The following is a 25823-nucleotide window of genomic DNA, read 5'->3' as shown; positions in this document are numbered from 1 at the left end:
AAATAAAACACTAAGGTTGTTTTAATCTAAATAATTTTGCAATCGTAATAAAGATTCTTAAAAAAGACATATTCTTCTTCGAATAGATGGAAAGATACAACTTGTTTAATACTACAATTTTAAAAAAGACTCTTGATGCTTAGTAATACTACTAGAGGTGGATACCATATCTAATAAAATGCAAAATGTATTGTTTGAAGATAGTCATGAAGGTCTCAAAAATGATCAAACAACAAAGTAGTCTTTTTGCCTTTGTATAGAACATTATTGATGGTTGGAGGGACTTATTAATTATGTTTTTGGAGGCCATATATCAAAAAAAATTGTTAATACCATTTTATAGATTTAACACTTTATCAACTTATGAAGGAATTTGACTACTCATTATAGAATTTTGTAAGCATTATAGAAAATTAATGAGTGAAAATTTTTAGAATTGTGAAAAATTTTAGCATAATTTTTTTTTTTTTTTTAAATATGTTTTATAATTTTAAAATTAATCATATAGTCAAATTAATGGTTATTAACATTCAATTGAATTAGGGTCTTAAAAATTAGATTTCAAAGCTTAGTGAAGATTTCTATAATTTTGAACAATTTGTCAATTAGATTATAATGTTTTCTTGTGAGCTAATAGAGAACTTAAATTGTAAATTATTTTCAATTTATAAAAAAAAATGAATCACACAACAAGAAGCTATGCTTGTTGGTAGATTGATATGAAGATTTAAAAACAAAGAAAGCCAATATCCAAGCAGATTAAGAATTTTTTTATCTTAGTTTTTAAAAATAATTCTCTTTAATTTTTGTGTTCTTGATTTTAATATATAGATTAAAATATTTACAAATTTTAAAGCAAGAACAAAAAAATTATTAATAATTATTGAGATTTTTAAAACTTCTATAGGCTTTTATTAAGATTAATTAAGATTTTATTAGAATTTATTTAAAATTTTATTAGAATATTTTTTAGGATTTATTTAATTTTTATTATGATTTGTTAAATTTATTTATGGTTTGATTAGGATTTATTTAGAAATTAATTAAGATCTCTTTAGAATTTTATTAGAATTTATTAAGATTTATTTAAGATTATTTTATGATTTCTTAATAAAAAATTTAAAAGATTAATGATTTTTTATGATTTTTTTATGATTTTTTATGATTTTTTTAAAGATTTTATTATAATCTTAAAGATTAATTTTGAATTTATTTAGTATTTTATTAGGGTTGTTAGTTTTGTTTTTAGTTGCAAAATATAAGTTTACCTTCCGTAGCCAAGAGCTTAATGCATTCTAAAATAAGACAACATATAATACAACAATGCTTAGACCACAAGTCTTGTAGTTCCTTGAAAGCTTCCACAAGATCTTCTTTGTAGTTAGTATATATAGAGGCAAGACTAAAGCCATCCTCAATCTTATCAACACTTTTCATGTAGTTTAGTCTTAATTCAAGACTCTCTAGTATCTTTGTATTTGCCAATATTTAACTTAATTCTTTTATATCTTATAACTATCTCTACTTTCTTACTTTCTTTTTTCTTTAGTAATACATGAATATGTTATATTTTATATTATATTGTGTCTTTAGCATTTAGAGTCATATAAAGATATTACCTTTTGGAATTTTGTCTAGATCAACTTTCTTTAAAAAAATAAAAGATTAGAATGTTGATATTTTCAATTGTTTTATCTTGAACATTAAAAATTTATTTATTAAAGGATTTATTTTTTCTTAAGTGGCAATCTATTCCTAAAACTAATTCCATGATTATTCAATTCTACTTATAAATACTTCCAATTAAACATTATTAAATAAATTACTTCATTCTATTGACATGGTATCATTCTAACTATTATCTCTTTCTTCTTCTATTTAACTTTTTGTTTAATGAAACTAACTTAATTATCAATGTTTATTATTTTTTACTCTTTTTTGTTGCATTCCCTATGCTTATTTGTCTTGAGTAGCACCTACATATATCTTTGTCAATTATTTTGGATTGTGCTCCAATCGGTTTATAATTATGATAATTAATTTTATTTTTTATTTATCTTCTCTAAAGATTGTGCTATAATGTATTAACAATGGATTATTATACTCAATAGAATTGACAAATCAATTGTACAAATCTATTTATTCAGAATGCAACATTAGTCAAAAAGAAATATTTTATTAATTTCAATTAAGATTGATAGTAACATAATAATATAAATAAATCATCATATTAATAATTAAATGTTCACTTTAATGTGGTAAGTAACTATTATATACTACTATAATAATAATCATACATGAAGGGAGAAACAAACAAAGATTTAACATTTAGATACACTATGGTAGAAAGAAATTATCTATTAGCCACAACAATAGTATGAATAATAAATAAATAAATACTAAATGTTGGTCTCACAACTGATCATCTCGACTATATATTGACTTAAGACGGTTATAACTCCTTTCTATTGTTGAAACTATTATAACTTCTCTTTGTAACCTCTATTGATGCTTAAATCATAATTAAAAAATATTAATAATAAAGAAACCAAATCAATAGAACATCTATAACATAATTTTGGAGATGATAATCATAAAATTTGACTTGTACTATTTTTTTGAGTGCAAAATTTCAATACCATTATGATATCAAAAAAATCAACAAATAATGGTAAAATATATAATATGAATATATATAAAATTAAAATATTTAAGCTAGATATAGTTATTATGTGCTTTTAAAATTTGGATCATGTCTTACATAACTTTAAAGTTTTATAATATAATAAATCAACCAATATAATTTTCAAATAAATGTTGTTTAACTGAATTTATATTTGTATAGGTTTGACAAATAATTGACTAAAAAAGTTAAAAAGAGCCTTGTTGAAAATCTAAACAAATCATAAACCACAATCAACCTAAAAGGCTGTATCATATTATTAGAAAGGCTTTGAACTCAGAAAAGATGGTTTCAATAATAATTCAAATACCATACTAATCAACTACATATCACCTAAAACTACTGTATCAAGTAATAACTAAATATCAAATTTTGACATACAAATATTGGTTTCATCATTGTATATGGTCAAGAGCATTTAATGATATAAAGTTTCCAATTCTAAAATTTCCCTTCCAAGATGAAACATAATTTGCTGATCTTATCGAAGTTTATTAATTCTACTTGAAAAGTCCTTGGAAAAGTTCAATAGTACTCTTTGGGAAGAATTAAAGGTTATTGCTTGAAATATGTGGTTATGGTCTGTTTGAGCATATAAATCAACTACATTGGGACAAACTAGAATCCTAATTAGATTCACTGGAGTACTCATTAGAAAAAGTTAAATCGATCTTGTGGTGGTTTTACATATACTTAGGAAAAGTAAGTATACAGGCCACATGCAACTGCTGTTAAGATAAGGAGAGGAAAGGAAGGAAGGAGAGGAAGCACAACACACACACACACACACACACCCCGAACCCTAACTAACAAACTCCCTCACTCCCTTCCTACATTTCACTAGCCCTAATTTCTGCCCATCATCTCATATAATGCCCCCCTCCTGTCCCATGTTCTATCATGGCCGCCACGGAGGGTGCTGTAGGCGAGGGTTGCCCGAGCACCGTTTGCAAGGTCTCGGCTGCGCGCAGTCGGCCAGAAAGGTAGCGAGTGCCTTGCGGTTCTTTGAGCCTGTTGGCTGATGGTGGCGTCATCGCCGGGTCTAACCCAAGCGGTGTTGGGGAGGGGTTTCGTATTGTGTGCGATGTGAGGAACGTCGGTTGTTAGGATATCGGTGTCGTGTGTCGGGTGGGAGAGTGTCGGCCGGTGATTATAAACGTATTTGCTACTCTTGATGGCTTCGGCCAGCTGATTAAACACAATACCACTAAGATCGATGAGGCCTTGCGTGCGCGGGCAGAGTGCGTGTTGGTTGGTTAGGGGTGTCGGGTTGCTGATGATGAAGAAGCATGTATCAACTTTGTTACTGAATCCGGTTGTGGATGGGGATGTAACATCTTATCTTCTCTCTGAGGCAAGGTGCTGCGGCAGTAGTTTTGAAGTAGTGTATGGACGCTGGCGTGGTATACGTAGGATCGATGCACAATGCACCCCGGGCAGCTCTGATTTGAGAGGATGAATCGGCCCTAAGCATGTGCTAGAGATGCATGTGTGAAGCTCTTGCCGGTTGCGAAGCCGGTGGAGAGTGACACTGGGTCTGTCTCGTGTTACTTGCCTTATGTGATTCTCCATACTGCAAGCGTCAAAATGAGCAGATACATTTATGCTGAGAAGTAGTTTGGGGGGTGGTGGCGTGTGATGGGAGGGTAGGGGGAAGTTGAGTGGGTGTGGGAGTGAGAAGTGTGGAGGGTTGGGGGAGGGCAGGTGAGTTCTCCGTGATGACGATTTATAGATGACGAATCTGAGCTTAAGGCGCAGGCGAAGGTCAGTGGATCCGCGTATGCGATGTCTTATCGCATGCGTGCGTGAGGCTGCCGGAGGCTGCGAACCGCTGGGTTGCCAGTTGCTCTGAAGCACAAACGAGGCATTTGTCTGAGAGGATGATACAAGTGTGTGGGATTTCTGAGCTGGGGCGGGGCGGTGGGGGGGGAAGTCTGTAGGGGCACAGCCTGATGATGCAGTCTATAATCTTTGAGACCTGATTGCCGTGTGGCAGTGTTGAGAAACAGCAGACCCTGAAGGCTTGGGTAGAAGGTGGGGTGGATGTGGTATAGGGAGGAGTGGATGGGAAATGTGGATGACGGTGAAGATATTACATGCAGTCAATACGCTGCGGAGGTCTAGCTTTGGTGCGATGGGCTAGAAGTGACGGCTGACATGTTCCCTGCGAGCAGAGAGAAATATGCGCTGAGATTGGATTGAGGGCCTCATCTCTAAAGCAGAGCATAAGAGCGGCCGGGCTTGAAACTTCAGGGCAGCGGCTTTGAAATGCTTTGAGGTGCAGGCAGAAGTGATGAGAACCCCTCCGGGATCCAGTGATGCTGGGTGAGCTGAGAGCCTCGAAAGGGTTGCAGATATCTATTCTGTCCTCGTTGCAAATGGGTGATGATGATTACTACAGGTCATCTGAGCACGCCAACGAGGTTCTATGTTTGAATAGTCAGTTTTGTACATTACATCAACAGAATCGATCACTGCCGTAGAAGCAAGTATAGTTTACAGTATGACAAAGGAATACTACCTGTTGAAAGTGTAAATGAAGGGGAGTGTCGGTCTGAATATTTTCAGATTACTTTATACTAACTTTTCAGCCTGGAACCAAAGTGGAGGATATTGCTCATTGAACTTATTCTGGACCAGGATGAGGGAAACGTGCTAGTTTCCGTCTTTGCTGCAGACGCACATTGAGAGCGTACATGGTGACTTCTCTAAATTGCATGATACCTAGCTCAGTTTTATCTGGGTGTGTCTGTCATAAATGTCTTTCGTTTGTGAATTCCACACAGAAACGTCTAGGTTGCTTGATTACGGGATATAACACAGATTCTTCGCCAGTCACCCAAGCAATATGCGTAGAACCTGGTTGTGGGGAAGTTTTTGATAGTCTCTCTTAGATAAAAGCCCATGTCATGTGAAGGTTGTATACTATTATGTTGTGAAATTTGTGGCGTACTTATGTTGAAAAACAAACACTAAACCCTAAACACATGAAGGAGTGGAGACCTTGATTCGGTGTCCAAACCCTGGTTGCTTGCATAGTTGCACCAAGCTATATGCAGGATGAGGTTTGTGTACCTGTTTTTCTGTTCGATATTTTTTAAAGGTTGTCCATGTGATGAATAATACAGTGGAGTTATAATACCGCAGAGTATAGTTGCATAATTTCAGAGATATTTTTGTAGGGGTTGTCTTCACAGAAATTTGTTCGTAAGGTTCATTTCGTAAGATCGAAGTGGGAGGCATGTGGTAGAATAATTGCAGTGGCTGGGAAAGTTTTTATAAATCACTTTTCAGTGCGGCGGTGTCGACGCAATGAGGAACGGTGGGTGGAATGGAGAGTAATGGAGAGTGTTCAGGTGCGATGGAAACGGGTGTAAAACGGACAGGCGGTTGAAGGTGGGACATCGGAAGAAGGCTTCTACCGCGGGGATGTAGCTCAGATGGTAGAGCGCTCGCTTAGCATGCGAGAGGTATGGGGATCGATACCCCACTTCTCCACAGCTTCTATAGCTCAGTTGGCTAGAGCACCCGTTTAGTAAGCGGGAGGTCCTGAGTTCAACTCTCAGTGGAAGCATCGAGAGCTCTTTTGTCAGCAAGGAGGGAGTTAAAAATGAAAACTAGAGTTTTATTCAGGGTGCACCTCGCGTCTCGCCAGTGCAGATCCGTCCTCCCTCCGCACTCACCCACACTTCATCACCTCCACCCACCGCATTTCCGCTTCTTACATGCTTTCCGCTGCACGTCGAAGTGTTCATTGGAAAACCCACTGGCTGAATGGCCGAACATTTTAAGGAAATTTTCTCGTGTTGATTTTGTGCTTCTGTGAACTGTGGAGTGTATGCATGGCTGCCAGCATTTGTTCTCAGTTTTTTTAGACTTCTCAACGAGTGTCCAATTACTTGTGTTTTTCATGATTCATGAAGAACTGGGGGTAGTCACTACAGTTATGGAGTAATTGTTGCATTTTTTAAAAACCTTTGTTTATAATATGTTTGTAATTCTTTTCCATCTTTCGCTTCATTTGTATCTTTTCTTTCTTTTTATTCTTTTCCCGTTTTTGATCTTCTGCGTATCCTACTTGTAACGATTCTTTCGTTCATTTCATGACACAAGTGAAGCAGTGCAACTCGCTGACCGCGCCACTCATTTACATGGGTAATACCGTGAACAGTCTAAGAAAGTGGGTGAGTAGAGAAGCTTATGAGCATCCCGGCGGAATGTCCCCAGTTCAAGTGACATACAATCGGATCAGTTCCCAGATGGTCGTTGGAACACCCCAGCACATCTGCCGACCCTTTGGAGATAGATAAACAACATTGCACGCTGTGAAGCACACGACCAAAGCTAATACGCGCTGATCCAGAAGGTAGACAATCCCGCACAATGGATTCAAACTATTGCCCCCAATCAAATAGTAGCTCACTGACATTTCAGAATATTACTTGATATTTCACCAAATCACCTACCTCGCGTGGTGGTTGATTTCGAAATATCGAAAGAGTACCACATTGGCTCAGCTCTCTTTCCTCTTTGATTCCATACCACACTGCCTAACACCAAAGTTTGAACAATGATATTTAAGATTTGATAATTCAAGAGATCCTAGAAATATCAGGTGCCGAAATCCAATTACTGGGTTATGCAAAAGTGCGGAGCCTGAACGTTCTAATTTATTAGTAGATATGTTCTAAATAACTGTCAAAAGAATATCAACATGTGTAAATCTAATTAACTTTACTTAGGAATACACATGATAATTCTCACAAGCATGGGGCCTGTAGCAGCTGTATTGGCACCATCACAACACATCGAGCTCATGGAGATTCCAATCTAGCGTAGCAGTGTCAACCAGAGGGGCCAAGCAGACGTACTTGTGCACCTGCAAGGAATAAAATAATGTTCACCTTAAAGATTGCAGGATAGAGATGTATTAACTTCGAGAGATGACAAAATTTGTGGATTATACTTCATGGCAAAATAAGTTATTCTACCGAAACTGTTTCAAAGTGAGCATACAGAACGTTGTAATTGTGGTATCTGCAGCAGATCTAATACAAGATTCATAAGATTGAAGTCTGCTTGGTCTGAGCCACCACAACGACTTCAGCCAGGGGAGAACTGAAGTCAGTTACTGGAAAGCGTTACAAACTGTGTTAAAAACTGTTGCAACCCTTTCGAGGCTCTTAGCTCACCCAGCATCACTGGGTCCTGGAGGGGTTCTCATCACTTCTGCCTGCACCTCAAAGCATTTCAAAGCCGCTGCCCTGAAGTTTCAAGCCCGGCCGCTCTTATGCTCTGCTTTAGAGATGAGGCCCTCAATCCAATCTCAGCGCATATTTCTCTCTGCTCGCAGGGAACATGTCAGCCGTCACTTCTAGCCCATCGCACCAAAGCTAGACCTCCGCAGCGTATTGACTGCATGTAATATCTTCACCGTCATCCACATTTCCCATCCACTCCTCCCTATACCACATCCACCCCACCTTCTACCCAAGCCTTCAGGGTCTGCTGTTTCTCAACACTGCCACACGGCAATCAGGTCTCAAAGATTATAGACTGCATCATCAGGCTGTGCCCCTACAGACTTCCCCCCCCACCGCCCCGCCCCAGCTCAGAAATCCCACACACTTGTATCATCCTCTCAGACAAATGCCTCGTTTGTGCTTCAGAGCAACTGGCAACCCAGCGGTTCGCAGCCTCCGGCAGCCTCACGCACGCATGCGATAAGACATCGCATACGCGGATCCACTGACCTTCGCCTGCGCCTTAAGCTCAGATTCGTCATCTATAAATCGTCATCACGGAGAACTCACCTGCCCTCCCCCAACCCTCCACACTTCTCACTCCCACACCCACTCAACTTCCCCCTACCCTCCCATCACACGCCACCACCCCCCAAACTACTTCTCAGCATAAATGTATCTGCTCATTTTGACGCTTGCAGTATGGAGAATCACATAAGGCAAGTAACACGAGACAGACCCAGTGTCACTCTCCACCGGCTTCGCAACCGGCAAGAGCTTCACACATGCATCTCTAGCACATGCTTAGGGCCGATTCATCCTCTCAAATCAGAGCTGCCCGGGGTGCATTGTGCATCGATCCTACGTATACCACGCCAGCGTCCATACACTACTTCAAAACTACTGCCGCAGCACCTTGCCTCAGAGAGAAGATAAGATGTTACATCCCCACCCACAACCGGATTCAGTAACAAAGTTGATACATGCTTCTTCATCATCAGCAACCAGATTACATAGCAGAGTCGAAGAGGAAATTTCAAATTCTCATGCTCGGAGTTTTCGATATACACGATTCTTATCAGGGAGAAACAATCCTAACCCATCGGAATCGTGGTGATTTCTATCTCCAAAGATTTAGGTAATTGGCAATCTGTGTGGGATTTCACACGGAACACAGTTTATGAGCTATAGAAGTCCACGTATAAATGTGGAAAACCCCGTGCATGCCAATCACCCTTATTTCCAAGTCCACTGGCAAAATTGATACTGCGCGACTGATAACCGTACCATGTTCGAATCCACTGGTAAATTCTACCTTTCCACCTCAACGGTGTTGTGTAGAAAGGTACATACTGACAGACTCGTTTTAAGTGAATCTGTCACCACTGACTATATTTCTGTGCCTCGACAGAACCAAGTTCGATCGTGTGGTCCTTGACTTTACCATTGTCTCTATAGTCTCAGACGTCCAAGGAAGGTTTGGAAGCTGCATTAGCTCTCTAGTCCCGCAAGACGAAAGCTTTAGGCGGCCACTGCGAATGTTTAGGAAACAAGCCTAGGATTCTTCATCATCGACCTCCACTCTCCCCTCTCTGTCTCCCCATTCAACCAGGTGTTCGTTCAGATCAGCGGGTTAACTATCATATGGGATGCGAAATTATATTTCTGTCCCCGTATCAAGTCTGTTGAGCTTGACGAAATTTTCTTGTCGTCACCGCGAAACACCCCTCGCACCTCTCCTACACTGCAACTCCCAAGCTCAGTTCTTCACCAGTTTCTCATTCACAAATTCTCAGTAGCAGAACTGGCTTATACTGGTATTTCGATCATCACTGCTTCGACACTCTACTCGCAAATCCGCCCCAAAAACAAGCATCGATACATGTGGGGCCAATGCCCGATTGTTAATCCAGACATGTGCGTCTGCCTAACTGCCCACTCGCCCAACCACTCTAGCAATCCACCATTCAACTTCCAGTGCAAAGATAAAGAGCACACACCGTGTTGTACACACGGGATTGAGCTACATCGATAACGAGGAACAACCAATTCTGGCTCAGACTTCCCAGACTACGGAGCAAGGTTTGAGTAGCTTCGTAAGCTATAACGGACAGTGCCAGCTACAACTGTGAGTTATAGAAAAATCGCATACATACCAACCAATCCGCAAATACAAGAACCTTACAACACCAGTCCGACCCCTAAAACTACAATTCTGCGCTTAGTAGCACTCAGGTAAAGCTGAAGATGACCAAGTGAGCAAGACAACTAACTGATCAATGGAGATATCGCAGTCGGCACGGAAGCATATGTACACGCATTCGAAAGACGATTTGCATCTCCGAAGCTGAATTGTAACACAGACGGCCAGCAAAGCCCTAATTCTGAATGAAACCCTAAAAAAGAATGAATGCTGGAGAAATGCAAAGTGGGGTGGATGGATGGATAGACATCTAGGCCGTTGTTCTAACAAATGTTCGTAATTGGATGAAGTGTTATAGTAACGACGTCCATCCAAACCTCCGTGCTGGCAGCAAGTCATAGCAGTGTGCTGCCCGCTAGATGTCCAGACTTGGTCTGCCCCTTGCACATGATTTTCCATTTCTGCCCGACTATATTTTGTAGGTATCCCAGGGGTTGGAGGTCAGAACTGTTTACAAATTATTTATTATTCACAAATTAAATATAAATTAATATTTTATTTTAATATTAAATATTAATGATATTTTTGTACAATTATTAATACTTTTTTGTATTCTTATACTGAGTGAATTTTGAAATATAACTAGTGTAACAATATTTTTATTTTATTCTTTATTTACTTCTAAAAAATGATTTTTTTTTTTTATAATTTAGTAGGTTATTGAATTTTAAAATAAAAAAATTCCAGTAATAACAAATCAAGGTTTGAAATGTCTTGTCTCACAAAAAAGATACGATGTTTTGTTTCTTCAAGTTTTCTATCAACAGTATAAGTAAGTAATTTAATAATAAATTGATTTTTTTATGGAGATGACGAAAAACAAAATTAAAAAAAATACTTGAAAATAAAACAAATCCATATATTTAAATAATTTTGAATTTTAATTTTAAAATTAAAATCTTAAAAACCATAGTTTTATTGTTTTAAAATACTTACAATGCTTTAAATCATATATAAGTACTTTAATTTAAAGAAGGTTCTCAACAAAGTTTTGAACACCTATAAAGAAACTATGAATGAACAAGATTAAAAATAAACTAAAATTAAGAGAAAGAAAATAAAATAAAATAAAAAATAATGACAACAATGTACAAATTTGTAGATTATATTGTAAAAGTGTGGTAATACATTCTTATTTTTTTTTTACATAAAAATATGCAATAAAAATTATGAATTATTAATGCAACATCTCCAATTGATATTGATACATTCCATGTGACCTCTTTGCCAACAACTAGCTAATATTATGCTAATATTGTGCTTTTGTACATTTTTCTCTTTCTTTGCTTTAAGAAAAGGATGATGGTTGAGAGAGAGAAAAAAACTTGTTTTTAAAAGAACAAGTTATGAACTATAAATATATATATATATATATATATAAACTTGGAGTTGTTAAAGTCAAATCTTCTTGGTCATGTGATGATTAATTGAGTCCAATGTCACTCCACTCCATGTGGTGTGCTCAGGACTCTGGCTCAATGTGAATGAGCAAGATCATCATGCTATGAAATGTGTTTGCTGCTTTCATCAGAGACTGATGATGCAGTCTATAATCTTTGAGACCTGATTGCCGTGTGGCAGTGTTGAGAAACAGCAGACCCTGAAGGCTTGGGTAGAAGGTGGGGTGGATGTGGTATAGGGAGGAGTGGATGGGAAATGTGGATGACGGTGAAGATATTACATGCAGTCAATACGCTGCGGAGGTCTAGCTTTGGTGCGATGGGCTAGAAGTGACGGCTGACATGTTCCCTGCGAGCAGAGAGAAATATGCGCTGAGATTGGATTGAGGGCCTCATCTCTAAAGCAGAGCATAAGAGCGGCCGGGCTTGAAACTTCAGGGCAGCGGCTTTGAAATGCTTTGAGGTGCAGGCAGAAGTGATGAGAACCCCTCCAGGACCCAGTGATGCTGGGTGAGCTAAGAGCCTCGAAAGGGTTGCAACAGTTTTTAACACAGTTTGTAACGCTTTCCAGTAACTGACTTCAGTTCTCCCCTGGCTGAAGTCGTTGTGGTGGCTCAGACCAAGCAGACTTCAATCTTATGAATCTTGTATTAGATCTGCTGCAGATACCACAATTACAACGTTCTGTATGCTCACTTTGAAACAGTTTCGGTAGAATAACTTATTTTGCCATGAAGTATAATCCACAAATTTTGTCATCTCTCGAAGTTAATACATCTCTATCCTGCAATCTTTAAGGTGAACATTATTTTATTCCTTGCAGGTGCACAAGTACGTCTGCTTGGCCCCTCTGGTTGACACTGCTACGCTAGATTGGAATCTCCATGAGCTCGATGTGTTGTGATGGTGCCAATACAGCTGCTACAGGCCCCATGCTTGTGAGAATTATCATGTGTATTCCTAAGTAAAGTTAATTAGATTTACACATGTTGATATTCTTTTGACAGTTATTTAGAACATATCTACTAATAAATTAGAACGTTCAGGCTCCGCACTTTTGCATAACCCAGTAATTGGATTTCGGCACCTGATATTTCTAGGATCTCTTGAATTATCAAATCTTAAATATCATTGTTCAAACTTTGGTGTTAGGCAGTGTGGTATGGAATCAAAGAGGAAAGAGAGCTGAGCCAATGTGGTACTCTTTCGATATTTCGAAATCAACCACCACGCGAGGTAGGTGATTTGGTGAAATATCAAGTAATATTCTGAAATGTCAGTGAGCTACTATTTGATTGGGGGCAATAGTTTGAATCCATTGTGCGGGATTGTCTACCTTCTGGATCAGCGCGTATTAGCTTTGGTCGTGTGCTTCACAGCGTGCAATGTTGTTTATCTATCTCCAAAGGGTCGGCAGATGTGCTGGGGTGTTCCAACGACCATCTGGGAACTGATCCGATTGTATGTCACTTGAACTGGGGACATTCCGCCGGGATGCTCATAAGCTTCTCTACTCACCCACTTTCTTAGACTGTTCACGGTATTACCCATGTAAATGAGTGGCGCGGTCAGCGAGTTGCACTGCTTCACTTGTGTCATGAAATGAACGAAAGAATCGTTACAAGTAGGATACGCAGAAGATCAAAAACGGGAAAAGAATAAAAAGAAAGAAAAGATACAAATGAAGCGAAAGATGGAAAAGAATTACAAACATATTATAAACAAAGGTTTTTAAAAAATGCAACAATTACTCCATAACTGTAGTGACTACCCCCAGTTCTTCATGAATCATGAAAAACACAAGTAATTGGACACTCGTTGAGAAGTCTAAAAAAACTGAGAACAAATGCTGGCAGCCATGCATACACTCCACAGTTCACAGAAGCACAAAATCAACACGAGAAAATTTCCTTAAAATGTTCGGCCATTCAGCCAGTGGGTTTTCCAATGAACACTTCGACGTGCAGCGGAAAGCATGTAAGAAGCGGAAATGCGGTGGGTGGAGGTGATGAAGTGTGGGTGAGTGCGGAGGGAGGACGGATCTGCACTGGCGAGACGCGAGGTGCACCCTGAATAAAACTCTAGTTTTCATTTTTAACTCCCTCCTTGCTGACAAAAGAGCTCTCGATGCTTCCACTGAGAGTTGAACTCAGGACCTCCCGCTTACTAAACGGGTGCTCTAGCCAACTGAGCTATAGAAGCTGTGGAGAAGTGGGGTATCGATCCCCATACCTCTCGCATGCTAAGCGAGCGCTCTACCATCTGAGCTACATCCCCGCGGTAGAAGCCTTCTTCCGATGTCCCACCTTCAACCGCCTGTCCGTTTTACACCCGTTTCCATCGCACCTGAACACTCTCCATTACTCTCCATTCCACCCACCGTTCCTCATTGCGTCGACACCGCCGCACTGAAAAGTGATTTATAAAAACTTTCCCAGCCACTGCAATTATTCTACCACATGCCTCCCACTTCGATCTTACGAAATGAACCTTACGAACAAATTTCTGTGAAGACAACCCCTACAAAAATATCTCTGAAATTATGCAACTATACTCTGCGGTATTATAACTCCACTGTATTATTCATCACATGGACAACCTTTAAAAAATATCGAACAGAAAAACAGGTACACAAACCTCATCCTGCATATAGCTTGGTGCAACTATGCAAGCAACCAGGGTTTGGACACCGAATCAAGGTCTCCACTCCTTCATGTGTTTAGGGTTTAGTGTTTGTTTTTCAACATAAGTACGCCACAAATTTCACAACATAATAGTATACAACCTTCACATGACATGGGCTTTTATCTAAGAGAGACTATCAAAAACTTCCCCACAACCAGGTTCTACGCATATTGCTTGGGTGACTGGCGAAGAATCTGTGTTATATCCCGTAATCAAGCAACCTAGACGTTTCTGTGTGGAATTCACAAACGAAAGACATTTATGACAGACACACCCAGATAAAACTGAGCTAGGTATCATGCAATTTAGAGAAGTCACCATGTACGCTCTCAATGTGCGTCTGCAGCAAAGACGGAAACTAGCACGTTTCCCTCATCCTGGTCCAGAATAAGTTCAATGAGCAATATCCTCCACTTTGGTTCCAGGCTGAAAAGTTAGTATAAAGTAATCTGAAAATATTCAGACCGACACTCCCCTTCATTTACACTTTCAACAGGTAGTATTCCTTTGTCATACTGTAAACTATACTTGCTTCTACGGCAGTGATCGATTCTGTTGATGTAATGTACAAAACTGACTATTCAAACATAGAACCTCGTTGGCGTGCTCAGATGACCTGTAGTAATCATCATCACCCATTTGCAACGAGGACAGAATAGATATCTGCAACCCTTTCGAGGCTCTCAGCTCACCCAGCATCACTGGATCCCGGAGGGGTTCTCATCACTTCTGCCTGCACCTCAAAGCATTTCAAAGCCGCTGCCCTGAAGTTTCAAGCCCGGCCGCTCTTATGCTCTGCTTTAGAGATGAGGCCCTCAATCCAATCTCAGCGCATATTTCTCTCTGCTCGCAGGGAACATGTCAGCCGTCACTTCTAGCCCATCGCACCAAAGCTAGACCTCCGCAGCGTATTGACTGCATGTAATATCTTCACCGTCATCCACATTTCCCATCCACTCCTCCCTATACCACATCCACCCCACCTTCTACCCAAGCCTTCAGGGTCTGCTGTTTCTCAACACTGCCACACGGCAATCAGGTCTCAAAGATTATAGACTGCATCATCAGGCTGTGCCCCTACAGACTTCCCCCCCCACCGCCCCGCCCCAGCTCAGAAATCCCACACACTTGTATCATCCTCTCAGACAAATGCCTCGTTTGTGCTTCAGAGCAACTGGCAACCCAGCGGTTCGCAGCCTCCGGCAGCCTCACGCACGCATGCGATAAGACATCGCATACGCGGATCCACTGACCTTCGCCTGCGCCTTAAGCTCAGATTCGTCATCTATAAATCGTCATCACGGAGAACTCACCTGCCCTCCCCCAACCCTCCACACTTCTCACTCCCACACCCACTCAACTTCCCCCTACCCTCCCATCACACGCCACCACCCCCCAAACTACTTCTCAGCATAAATGTATCTGCTCATTTTGACGCTTGCAGTATGGAGAATCACATAAGGCAAGTAACACGAGACAGACCCAGTGTCACTCTCCACCGGCTTCGCAACCGGCAAGAGCTTCACACATGCATCTCTAGCACATGCTTAGGGCCGATTCATCCTCTCAAATCAGAGCTGCCCGGGGTGCATTGTGCATCGATCCTACGTATACCACGCCAGCGTCCATACACTACTTCAAAACTACTGCCGCAGCACCTTGCCTCAGAGAGAAGATAAGATGTTACATCCCCATCCACAACCGGATTCAGTAACAAAGTTGATACATGCTTCTTCATCATCAGCAACCCGACACCCCTAACCAACCAACACGCACTCTGCCCGCGCACGCAAGGCCTCATCGATCTTAGTGGTATTGTGTTTAATCAGCTGGCCGAAGCCATCAAGAGTAGCAAATACGTTTATAATCACCGGCCGACACTCTCCCACCCGACACACGACACCGATATCCTAACAACCGACGTTCCTCACATCGCACACAATACGAAACCCCTCCCCAACACCGCTTGGGTTAGACCCGGCGATGACGCCACCATCAGCCAACAGGCTCAAAGAACCGCAAGGCACTCGCTACCTTTCTGGCCGACTGCGCGCAGCCGAGACCTTGCAAACGGTGCTCGGGCAACCCTCGCCTACAGCACCCTCCGTGGCGGCCATGATAGAACATGGGACAGGAGGGGGGCATTATATGAGATGATGGGCAGAAATTAGGGCTAGTGAAATGTAGGAAGGGAGTGAGGGAGTTTGTTAGTTAGGGTTCGGGGTGTGTGTGTGTGTGTGTTGTGCTTCCTCTCCTTCCTTGCCTGCCCCTTTCCCTCCTTCCCATCCCCTCCTAGTCCTCGTCCTTCGTCCCCCTCTTCCTGGCGCCGTGCTGGCTTCTCGGAGTCGTCATTTAGTCCGCCGCCCCTCCGCATCCAGCTGTACCTGTTATCGTCGAGAATTTTTGTTTGCTTGGTGTGGCTTGCCATTTTCTTCGGAAACTTGGCCTCAGTTTTGGTTGTCTTCCGTTTGTGTGAATGTGAGTGAATCCATTTGCTTGTGTTCAACGTTGTGTAAAGCAGGGATGGGCCCACCAATAATGAACTTGTAAATGTGGAATGGAGGTAAATGAATTTTATAATTTATGGGTACCAAATGATTAGTTTAAGCTGTTGTGAAAATTCGTGGTATTCCTTTATTACTTAGGAACTCTAGATTGATGAGCATTGTCCAGTCAAGTTAGAGAACTCAAGGTATTAGTTGAATATTGCAATTGCACTAAACAATGTTGTGGCATTGTAAAAGTTTCAGTACAATTAAGAGTATAAATAGTAGGTGTCAGTTGAGTGATATGCTCTAATATTGAGTGCCATCGTTTGCAACACATGTTTGTATCTGTAAAATAGAAGTATGTTTACTTTGGCATAGGGTTTTGCCGTTACTCAAGCCCTATAAATAACAATCTAAGAGACAAAATTTATCTTTGGGGTTAAGTCCATCGATTCTTTTGCAAAATTAATAGAGCATCAACAAAAGTTTTTGGATTTATGAAAAACATTATCAATGTATTAACAAAACTTGTAAAGATTTCAGTGCTCAGGTTTTAATATATATATATTTTTTGTAAGATGTGGTTTTGAAAGCTATTCACAAAATAATGTAAAACTCAATAAAAGTTTATTATACACATCTTATAATTCGACGTTTAGTTATATATTTACAAAGGCTATTGAAAGAATAAGAACACTTTGGTACAATAATTGAATTACTTTTTGTAAGACATTTCAAAATTATTTTTATAGTATATAGTATCATTAAATAAAAAAGATAATAAAAATGGCAAAGTCAAATGAATTGGGTGCAAAAATAATTAAAATAATATAAGAAAAATATCACTTATATCTCTTAAATATGTTGAAATATCAAGAATATCCTTGTATTTTTTATAATAGCAAATCTATCTCTTACTTTTGTGATAATATCAAAACTATCTTTTAACATGATAAGCTATTACAATTATTCTTTTATACATGCAATTGGAGCCTAATTTTTATTCCATAGAGAAATTAATGGGTCTTTTTCTTTTTTTTAGGCATATTATGCATCAATATAGGTTATTTTCTAATATCCATTGATTTTCTAAAATATAACACATTTTACATGTTGTAACATCAAGTTGATATTATTTGATTTGATACAACTCAAATTATATTGAAAAGAGTAGATGCATTATATTGGTTGCAATTGGCATTGCAAAAATAAAAGAAACATGTAATTTGCTTCTTGTTTGTCTTAAGAGGGAAGAATAGTACAATAGTAGTGAGCCAAAGAAAGACAATGGTTATTGTAGCTACTTGAGCCAAGGATTTTATTTTATTTTATTTTTATTTTATTTATAGTTTTTATACTTGAAAACTAAAGTAGTAGTAAAAATTACTGAGGCCATTACAAGAATTAACTTTGCAGCTTGTATTTCTATTGATTGTGCCATTATTTTTCAATCAATGCTTAATCTAGTTACACAACTATAAGTTTAATATCTACAACCTATAAGTATAGAAAAGTACTACCACAAATATCTAACATATTAATTGAAATGAGATCATAACCAAATTCATCACTAAGTCTTTTAGGACATTTTGAAATGCTTGTGACCAATCTAGACCTTAAAGAATAATAAGTCATTTAAGACTTAGCAATGCATGACATCTCAATCATCAATACCTACTAATTTCAATTCAATATCAAGATAGAACTCATTTTTTTTGAAGAACACCATATGACTAGAATTCTATCAAACATTTGTTGAAGATCAGCAAGTACTTGCTTAGTTACATCCACATAGAGATTAAGCATAGTATGTTGCTAATAATAAAAAGGCAGCAAAAAGTTAAAGTAAGTTATTGTGGTGGCACCAAGGATTTAGTTGGATGAGGTAGAAATGGATGTAATATCAAAAGGATGGAAGTTGCCTCGTTGGTGAGCAAACCACCACCTATAAGTAAAGAATGTTGGAAGTAAGAATCATCTTTCTCCACACTTCTCTTAGACTACAATCCTTGCTGATGGTAAGTGTTTGTAGCTTTTAGACTTCTTTTCTTTAATAGGTTATGGGCCCACTCACATTTGCTTGAGTGTTTTTTGAAGTTCTTTGAAGTCGTTTTGTAAGTGTGGAGTAGATCAAGTTGTTGTTGCTGTTGTTAGGCTTTGGAAAAAACTAATTTTCACATTCAGATCTAGATCATGGTTTGCTCTTACTTGTGGTTAAGATCATTTTAGTGTTAGTGTCTTGTTTTTCACCTATAGACAAAGTTTGTATTGTGATTTTTCTGAGATAGATCCTTGATAATCTAACTTTACGATTTCATGTTCTAAAGTTGCTAATTGTGCTTAAAAGGCCTCTTATGGTGTATAGAGGTGATTTGTGAGCATAAGAGAGATATTAGAGTGGAAAATCAGATTTGAGACACTTAGATAAGTCATCAGACTCATGACAAGTCTTAGAAGTGAAGTTGAAAGTATTTTTGAGAATTAAAACACTAGTTTGTTCACAAAGAAGGATTCTGTGATTCTAAGGCAGCAAAACCTTCTTACTGATTTTTGAGAGCATTAGGACTTCTTCTTACAATCTTTTTTGATACAACTCTTTCTTAGACATGGCTTCAAGTAAGGGTGAAGGATTGAGAGTTATTGAGAAGTTTAGAGGTGACAATTTCTACTATTGGAAGATAAAAATGGAGCTTTGGTTGGCATCTTTGGATCTTTGGGATATTGTAGATGAAAGTGAAGAGGCTCCAAGCAAAGATGCTGATATGAAGGAGAAGAAGGAGTTCAAACGTCGTGAAAAAAAGGCTTTTGGATTGATTGCAACTAATATAGATGAAGCCAACTTCTCCTACATTATCTCTTGCAAAGGACCAACGGAAGCATGGAAGACTCTTTGCAACATCTATGAGAGCAAAAGCTTATCCAACATCATCTATACAGGGAGGAAGTTCTTTACTTGAAAGATGGAAGAAGGTGAAGACCTCATGGCTCATGACAATAAGGTAAAGGCTCTTGCAAATCAACTAGCAATTGTTGACAAGCCTTTACAAGAAAGTGATATTGTCATGACCTTGCTAATGAGCCTTCCCAAATCCTACAACTACCTTATTTTGGCATTAGAGTCCATCAAGCTAAAAGAGCTTATAATGGATTATGTGAAGGCAAGACTTATCCATGAAGTAACCAAGAAGAAAGAAAAGAAGCCTCAAACTGAAGATTCAGCACTCTACTCATGTCAAGGCAAGGGCAACTATTCAAATCAACGAGCTAATGTCAAATCTTGCTTCATTTGTAGCAAAGTAGGCCATTTTGCTCGAAATTGCTACAAAGGCAAAAAGATGAAGAATGAGAATACAAATAGTATGCAAGATGAATTTGGAGGACAAGATTATCCATTCACGGCAACAAATGGGACCTCTATGGGTGCCATGTCAAGATGGATTGTGGATTCAAGTTGTTCCAAGCATAGGACACCTTATAAGTGTTCATTTGATATTTATGAGGCTATTCCAGCATCAAACGTGGTGTTGGCAGATAGAGATATATGTGAAGCCATTGGAATTGGCTCTATTATGGTGGAGGTGGTTGTGAATGGACAAACCAATAGAATCAGATTCAAAAACGTCTTTCATGTGCCTAAGATGAAGCAAAACCTACTTTCAGTGAGTAAACTTATAACGGAAGGTTTTAAAGTTCAATTTGATATGAATGGATGTTTTGTAAGAACACTGAGTGGATACAAGGTCTTCAAAGGCTTGAAAGAAGGAAATTTGTACTACCTCATTTGTAAAAAGGTGAATGGAGTGGAGGTAGCCGCATTTGCTAAGTTTACATCAAACCAAGATAAGTTGAATATATGGCATCGTCGCCTTGGCCATTTGAATGTAAAGAGCATGAGAGAGCTCAAGACCATGGTAAGTGGCTTAAATCTTGGCAATACAAGCCATAATGCAAAACAACTTGCATGTGAAGGATGCATACAATACAAACAACAAAGGGCCTCATTTCCAAAGAGTGTAGCAACATGTCCTACCAAATTGCTGGAGATTGTCTATTTGGATGTATGTGGACCTATGAAGAACACAAGTATTGGAGGATCAAGGTATTTTCTTACTTTCATTGATGATTACTTAAGAAAGATTTGGATCTACATTCTTAAAGTCAAGAGTGAATGCTTTTGGAGGTTTAAGGAGTTTAAAGCACTTGTTGAGAAACAAAGTGAATGCAAGATCAAGGTGCTACATACGGACAATGGAAGTGAGTACATATCTAAGAAATTTGATGTTTATTTGAAGAATGAAAGAATTTCTAGACAAACTACAACTGCATATACTCCACAACAAAATGGTGTTGCTAAAAAGGCAAATCAAACCATTGTAGAGATAACAAGGAGTATGCTTTATACTCAAAACCTTGGCTATGAGTTTTGGATGGAAGCTATGGTGAATGCAATGTATACAAGAAATAAGTGTCCAATAAGTGCTCTTGCATCAATGACACCACAAGAAGCTTGGAGTGGGAGACAACCTTGCATTTCCCATATAAGGACTTTTGGTTGCATTGCATATGCAAAAACATCAGATTGTATGAGGTCCAAACTTGATGCAAAAGGTATAAAGTGTGTATTTCTTGGTTATTTTGAAGGTACTAAGGCATGTAGGCTAATGTACTTAGAAACCAAGAAGATCATCAAAAGTCGTGTTATTGAGTTTTTGGAGGATAAGAGTGCTTGTGAGCACTTGGAGATGTGTCTAAGTGGGTGTAATAGTCTGTTTGTGGACACATCTTTGAATTCAGCAAAGAAACAAGAAGATGAAGACAATGAAGATGATGAAGATGAAAAGGCAAAGAAGGTTGAAAAGATGAAGGCTCTTACAATTGCTAGGACTAGCAATGAAAGAAATGAAGATGTTGAAGATTGGGATGATGATAATGATGAAGAGTACCAACCATTGAGTAAAAAAGGACAAGGTTTAAGAGTTGGAAAAGAACAAGGAGTACAAGAAGTTGAATGTTCTTCTATAAGTGAAAGAAGATATCATTTGAGAGAAAAAAGGCAACGTGGCGAATGGTGAAGGATCACATCTTTCCTCAAGTAAATAAAGAATATGTAAATGTTGCTTTTCTTGCTGATCCATTATCTTTGTGTGATGCTATGAAGTGTGAAGATGCAATCAAGTTGGAGAAGGCTATAGAAGAAGAGTACCAATCTCTTATAGACAATGGTACATGAAAATTGGCACCTCTTCCAGCAAATCGATCTAGTGTTGGTTGTAAGTGGGTGTTTAAGAGTAAAAGAGATGTAATGGGTGTGGTGGTGAGCACAAGACAAGTTTAGTTGGAAAAGGATACTCACAAGTTGCTGGAATTGATTTCAATGAGACTTATGCATCCGTTGCCAAATTCACCACTATTAGGACTAATGTAGCAATTGGGACAGCAATGGATTTGAAAATACACCAAATGGATGTGAAGACGGCCTTTTTGAATGGAGAATTACAAGAAGACATCTACAAGGACCAACCTCAAGGATTTGTACAACAAGGCAAAGAATATCTTATGTGCAAATTGAAGAAATCCTTGTGTAGATTGAAGCAATCACCAAGGGCATGGTATCAACGAATTGACACCTTCTTTGTCAATGAAGGATTTGTGAGGAGTGAAGTTGATCAATCATTGTATGTGATGTAATCTAGAGAGTTCTTGTTGATTGTAATCCTTTATATTGATGATTTAATCATCTTGGCTAACAATATGGAAAAGATAGATTAGATGAAGGCCAAATTAGAGAAGGAATATGAGATGAGTGATTTGGAAGAGTAGCACTATTGCTTGGGGGTGGAATTTGGAAGACATCATGGTAACAAGACTATTACAATGAGTCAAACTAAGTACATTGAAGAAGTGTTGAAACGATTCAACATGGAGGAGTGCAAGTCTATTGGAACACCCTTGGAGGCAAATTTGAAGTTGATGAAGCTTAGGGATGAAGAGGTTGCACAAGTTGAAGGTGAGATACAAAGTATTCTATACAAAGCAGTAGTAGGCTCATTCATGTATGCAATTGTGGCTACAAGAGTGGATCTTGCATATGCGGTGAGTGTTGTAAGCCAACACATGTTTAAGGCTAGACCAATACATTGGAAAATGGTAAAGAGGATATTGAGGTACTTAAATGATACAAAAGACTTCAAATTGTGCCTTGGTAGTAAGAACATTGACTTGTGAGGTTATTGTGATGTGAATTGGGCTGGAAATGTAAATAATAGAAGATCCACAATAAGATATGTGTTCTTCATTGGAATGAGAGCCATTTCATGGAATTGCAAGAAACAACCTATCATTACAAGATCAATGATGGAGGCAAAGTACATGGCAGCAAGTCATTGTGCAATGGAGGCGTGATGGATAAGACAACTCTTAGAAGACGTTGGTCTAGTGCAATTAGAAGCAACTCTAAGTACGTGTGATAATCAAAAATATCTTGCATTTGCCAAGAATCCAAAATACCACTCAAAGACCAAATACATTGATGTTCAACATCATTTCATACGTGAAAAGATTGAAGATGGAATAATATGTATGAAGTATTGTACTACAAATGACATGCTTGGTGATGTACTTATGAAGGCATTAGTGAAGGATAGACATCATGACTTGATTCAAAGATTAGGATTAAAAGTCTTTTAAATATTAACAAAGTGGGAGTGTTGAAGATCAACAAGTACTTGCTTAGTTACAACCACATAGAGATTAAACATAGTATGTTGCTAATAGTAAAAAGGTAGCAAAGAATTAAAGTAAGTTATTGTGGTGGCAGCAAGGGTTTAGTTGGATAAGGTAGAAATGTATGTAATATCAAAAGGATGGAAGTTGCCTCATTGGTGAGCAAACCACCACCTATAAGTAAAGAGTGTTGGAAGTAAGAATCATCTTTCTCCATACTTCTCTTAGACTACAATCCTTGCTGTTGCTAAGTGTTTGTAGCTTTTAGACTTCTTTTCTTCAATAACATTCACTATTCAAATGTGTAGATCTTTCTCAACTCTCCAAATTGGTCCATAATGATGGATTCAAGAGAATACGACAAAGATTGGAAAATGAATCATCTTTGCCTATTGATAAACTTTTCTTATGAAGTCTTTTAATATTAATATATGAAATGCAAGATAATACACAAGCTTGTACTTACAGATCTCTCTGTTTGTGACAAATTTATGTGACACTATTATTGTTGTAGCAATTGAGGAACTACTTTAGCTTGAACATATATTGCATAGAATACATAAATTACAACATCTATAGATTATATATCAAAGATATGAATTTTAAAGAATTAAAAGATCAATACACTCTTTTGTCACTCAACAAGACTAAATAATCACTCAAAGATGATATAATATTAAACTAGAATGGCTATTGCTAAAGACAAGATGACTAGAAAGTCTTAAAACAAGACTAAGGACTACAAAGGTATCAACAAGAATGAAGAAGGCTTCACTATTGCCTCCATATATATTCTTAACTAGAAGCTAAATTGTAATATTTTATAGAACCTCTAAAATGTGTTGACTTTACAAGACATGTATCTGAACTTACAAAGCAAGTTTTTTATATGTGCACCACATAATTAGCTTGTTTTGTAAGCTACTGATATATGATAAACTTGTTAATGAAGTTTCTAACCTATTAATCAACTATAAATACATGTAAAGTCAAAACAATGTCTATGAAGCTTCTAGAAAGCTTTTCTAGAAAATACTATGAAATAAATTTATTTTTATCTACTTCTATTTAATCATATAGATAAATATTAGAATAAATATGTATATCTATGACATTGCCTTTCCTACTAGAAATAAGTTTCAAGAAGAGCAGTCATCATCTTTTATGGACTTTGCTATTTATCATGTTGATTTTGATAGATATTGTCAATGAAAAGTCTCAACCCTCTTGGCTGTATTTATAAGATTCTTTGCTGACTCCTATGTATATTTTATTAATATCATATCCATGCTAATGAACAAGATATTCCAACTTATTTTGGCATTGCCTTAAATTTATTTATTTTTATTTCAAATTCTTGATTATTATCTATTTTTATAAGAAGATGTGGTATTTGTCTTCTTTTTAAGATATTCACTATCTTATATGACTCAAGAAGAAATATGTAGAATATAGGATGGATCTTCATAGATTCTATTAGATATAATTGATAAGCAATAGGATTGATTTATTCACTAATAGAAAAAGGTTCAAGCTTATGATAGTCTAATTTGTCATAAGAATAAGTAGTCTTGATATTGCAACAAAGTAATTGTATCTTATCACTCACATTAAATTATAGTTATTTCTCAGAATAGTTATTTGTACTAATCTTTTGTTGTTCTTGATCTTCTTTTAACTATGCCTTTATTGTTGCATGTGTCTTTGACAAATAATTTATCAATTTTTTTTCCATAGAACTATCAACTTTTTAAAAGTCAAAAGTATCAAGTCATAGATGATAACTATAATTGATAAAGAAAGATGTTTGTTGAATGGAAGAATGTACCAAATTATTATATACAAACTTTGCCAATGGTGAAAGTTTTTTCTAATCATCTTGATGATAGTTGATGGTACACTTCAGATATGATTCCAAAACTTGATTCATCCATTTTGATTGCCAATTAGTTTGAAGATGAAAAGCCAAAGAATGCTTTATATCCGTGTTTTAAATCTTGAAAATGGTTTTTTAAAATCTTGATATAAATTTTGTTCTTCTATATAATATAATATCTTTGGATAATTTGTAATAGAAATAGATATTGTTAAAAAAAAACTTAATAGTTTCTTTACTTATGATAGATTTTGTATATAATATAAAATGTGCCATTTTAGTAAAACAATCTACTATCACAAATAGAGAATTATATGAATTTGAGATTAAAAGATTTTTAATAAAATCTATAGAAATAAAAGACTATTGTTGTTCTAGAATAGATAATCGCTAAAGAATTCCATAAGATTGATGGTAAGGAGTTTTGAATCTTGAAAAAATATCACATGACAATACAAAGTCTTTGACTACCTTCTACATTTGAAGCTATCAAAAATCTCTTAATATTAGCTTTATAGTCT

General features: G+C 37.6%; 1 protein-coding gene, 5 long non-coding RNA genes and 8 other non-coding genes across 18 annotated transcripts; 6 read left to right on the top strand and 8 right to left on the bottom strand.

Annotated features, from left to right (window-relative positions):
* Positions 1 to 1193: 1193 nt before the first annotated feature.
* Positions 1194 to 5312, top strand: LOC112283015 (uncharacterized). The gene is made up of 2 exons (XR_002969999.3): positions 1194 to 3666; positions 4680 to 5312. It is a non-coding gene; the product is annotated as an uncharacterized LOC112283015 (long non-coding RNA).
* Positions 3825 to 3907, top strand: LOC112283031 (small nucleolar RNA SNORD24). The gene has a single exon (XR_002970010.1). It is a non-coding gene; the product is annotated as a small nucleolar RNA SNORD24 (small nucleolar RNA).
* On the bottom strand, positions 4809 to 5896 carry LOC141045405 (uncharacterized). Its single transcript, XR_012217530.2, has 2 exons — positions 5759 to 5896; positions 4809 to 5542 (listed from the first exon to the last, which is right to left on the bottom strand). It is a non-coding gene; the product is annotated as an uncharacterized LOC141045405 (long non-coding RNA).
* A 212-nt stretch (positions 5897 to 6108) lies between these two features.
* On the top strand, positions 6109 to 6181 carry TRNAA-AGC (transfer RNA alanine (anticodon AGC)). Its single transcript has one exon. It is a non-coding gene; the product is annotated as a tRNA-Ala (tRNA).
* A 2-nt stretch (positions 6182 to 6183) lies between these two features.
* TRNAT-AGU (transfer RNA threonine (anticodon AGU)) lies at positions 6184 to 6257 on the top strand. The gene has a single exon. It is a non-coding gene; the product is annotated as a tRNA-Thr (tRNA).
* An 823-nt stretch (positions 6258 to 7080) lies between these two features.
* On the bottom strand, positions 7081 to 10543 carry LOC112282345 (uncharacterized). Of its 5 annotated transcripts, XR_002969867.3 has the most exons (3): positions 10200 to 10543; positions 7876 to 8204; positions 7081 to 7562 (listed from the first exon to the last, which is right to left on the bottom strand). XR_002969867.3 is itself a non-coding variant. In XM_090250289.1 (2 exons), exons 1-2 carry the CDS (start codon positions 10526 to 10528, stop codon positions 8147 to 8149), a joined length of 387 nt encoding a protein of 128 aa, XP_090106415.1. In that variant the 5' UTR covers positions 10529 to 10543; the 3' UTR covers positions 7583 to 8146. The 5 variants fall into 5 exon arrangements, 1 of the variants encoding a protein (XP_090106415.1); XR_016502872.1 differs by lacking the exon at positions 7081 to 7562 and having other exon boundaries at positions 7583 to 8204; positions 10083 to 10207; XR_016502873.1 differs by lacking the exons at positions 7081 to 7562; positions 10200 to 10543 and adding an exon at positions 9927 to 10076 and having other exon boundaries at positions 7583 to 8204.
* LOC112283028 (small nucleolar RNA SNORD14) lies at positions 9383 to 9503 on the bottom strand. Its single transcript, XR_002970007.1, has one exon. It is a non-coding gene; the product is annotated as a small nucleolar RNA SNORD14 (small nucleolar RNA).
* Positions 9679 to 9767, bottom strand: LOC112283032 (small nucleolar RNA Z223). Its single transcript, XR_002970011.1, has one exon. It is a non-coding gene; the product is annotated as a small nucleolar RNA Z223 (small nucleolar RNA).
* Positions 10544 to 11669: 1126 nt separating the features above from the next.
* Positions 11670 to 12834, top strand: LOC112282344 (uncharacterized). Its single transcript, XR_002969866.3, has 2 exons — positions 11670 to 12039; positions 12353 to 12834. It is a non-coding gene; the product is annotated as an uncharacterized LOC112282344 (long non-coding RNA).
* An 823-nt stretch (positions 12835 to 13657) lies between these two features.
* On the bottom strand, positions 13658 to 13731 carry TRNAT-AGU (transfer RNA threonine (anticodon AGU)). The gene has a single exon. It is a non-coding gene; the product is annotated as a tRNA-Thr (tRNA).
* A 2-nt stretch (positions 13732 to 13733) lies between these two features.
* On the bottom strand, positions 13734 to 13806 carry TRNAA-AGC (transfer RNA alanine (anticodon AGC)). The gene has a single exon. It is a non-coding gene; the product is annotated as a tRNA-Ala (tRNA).
* Positions 13807 to 14018: 212 nt separating this feature from the next.
* On the top strand, positions 14019 to 15106 carry LOC141045404 (uncharacterized). The gene is made up of 2 exons (XR_012217529.2): positions 14019 to 14156; positions 14373 to 15106. It is a non-coding gene; the product is annotated as an uncharacterized LOC141045404 (long non-coding RNA).
* On the bottom strand, positions 14603 to 17459 carry LOC112282342 (uncharacterized). Its single transcript, XR_002969865.3, has 2 exons — positions 16249 to 17459; positions 14603 to 15235 (listed from the first exon to the last, which is right to left on the bottom strand). It is a non-coding gene; the product is annotated as an uncharacterized LOC112282342 (long non-coding RNA).
* LOC112283030 (small nucleolar RNA SNORD24) lies at positions 16008 to 16090 on the bottom strand. The gene has a single exon (XR_002970009.1). It is a non-coding gene; the product is annotated as a small nucleolar RNA SNORD24 (small nucleolar RNA).
* Positions 17460 to 25823: the final 8364 nt, after the last annotated feature.

The sequence above is a fragment of the Physcomitrium patens genome, chromosome 5 (genome assembly GCF_059467195.1).
Source record: "Physcomitrium patens ecotype Gransden chromosome 5, ASM5946719v1, whole genome shotgun sequence".
Taxonomy (NCBI): Eukaryota; Viridiplantae; Streptophyta; class Bryopsida; order Funariales; family Funariaceae; genus Physcomitrium; species Physcomitrium patens.
This window is presented reverse-complemented; position numbering and strand designations above follow the sequence as displayed.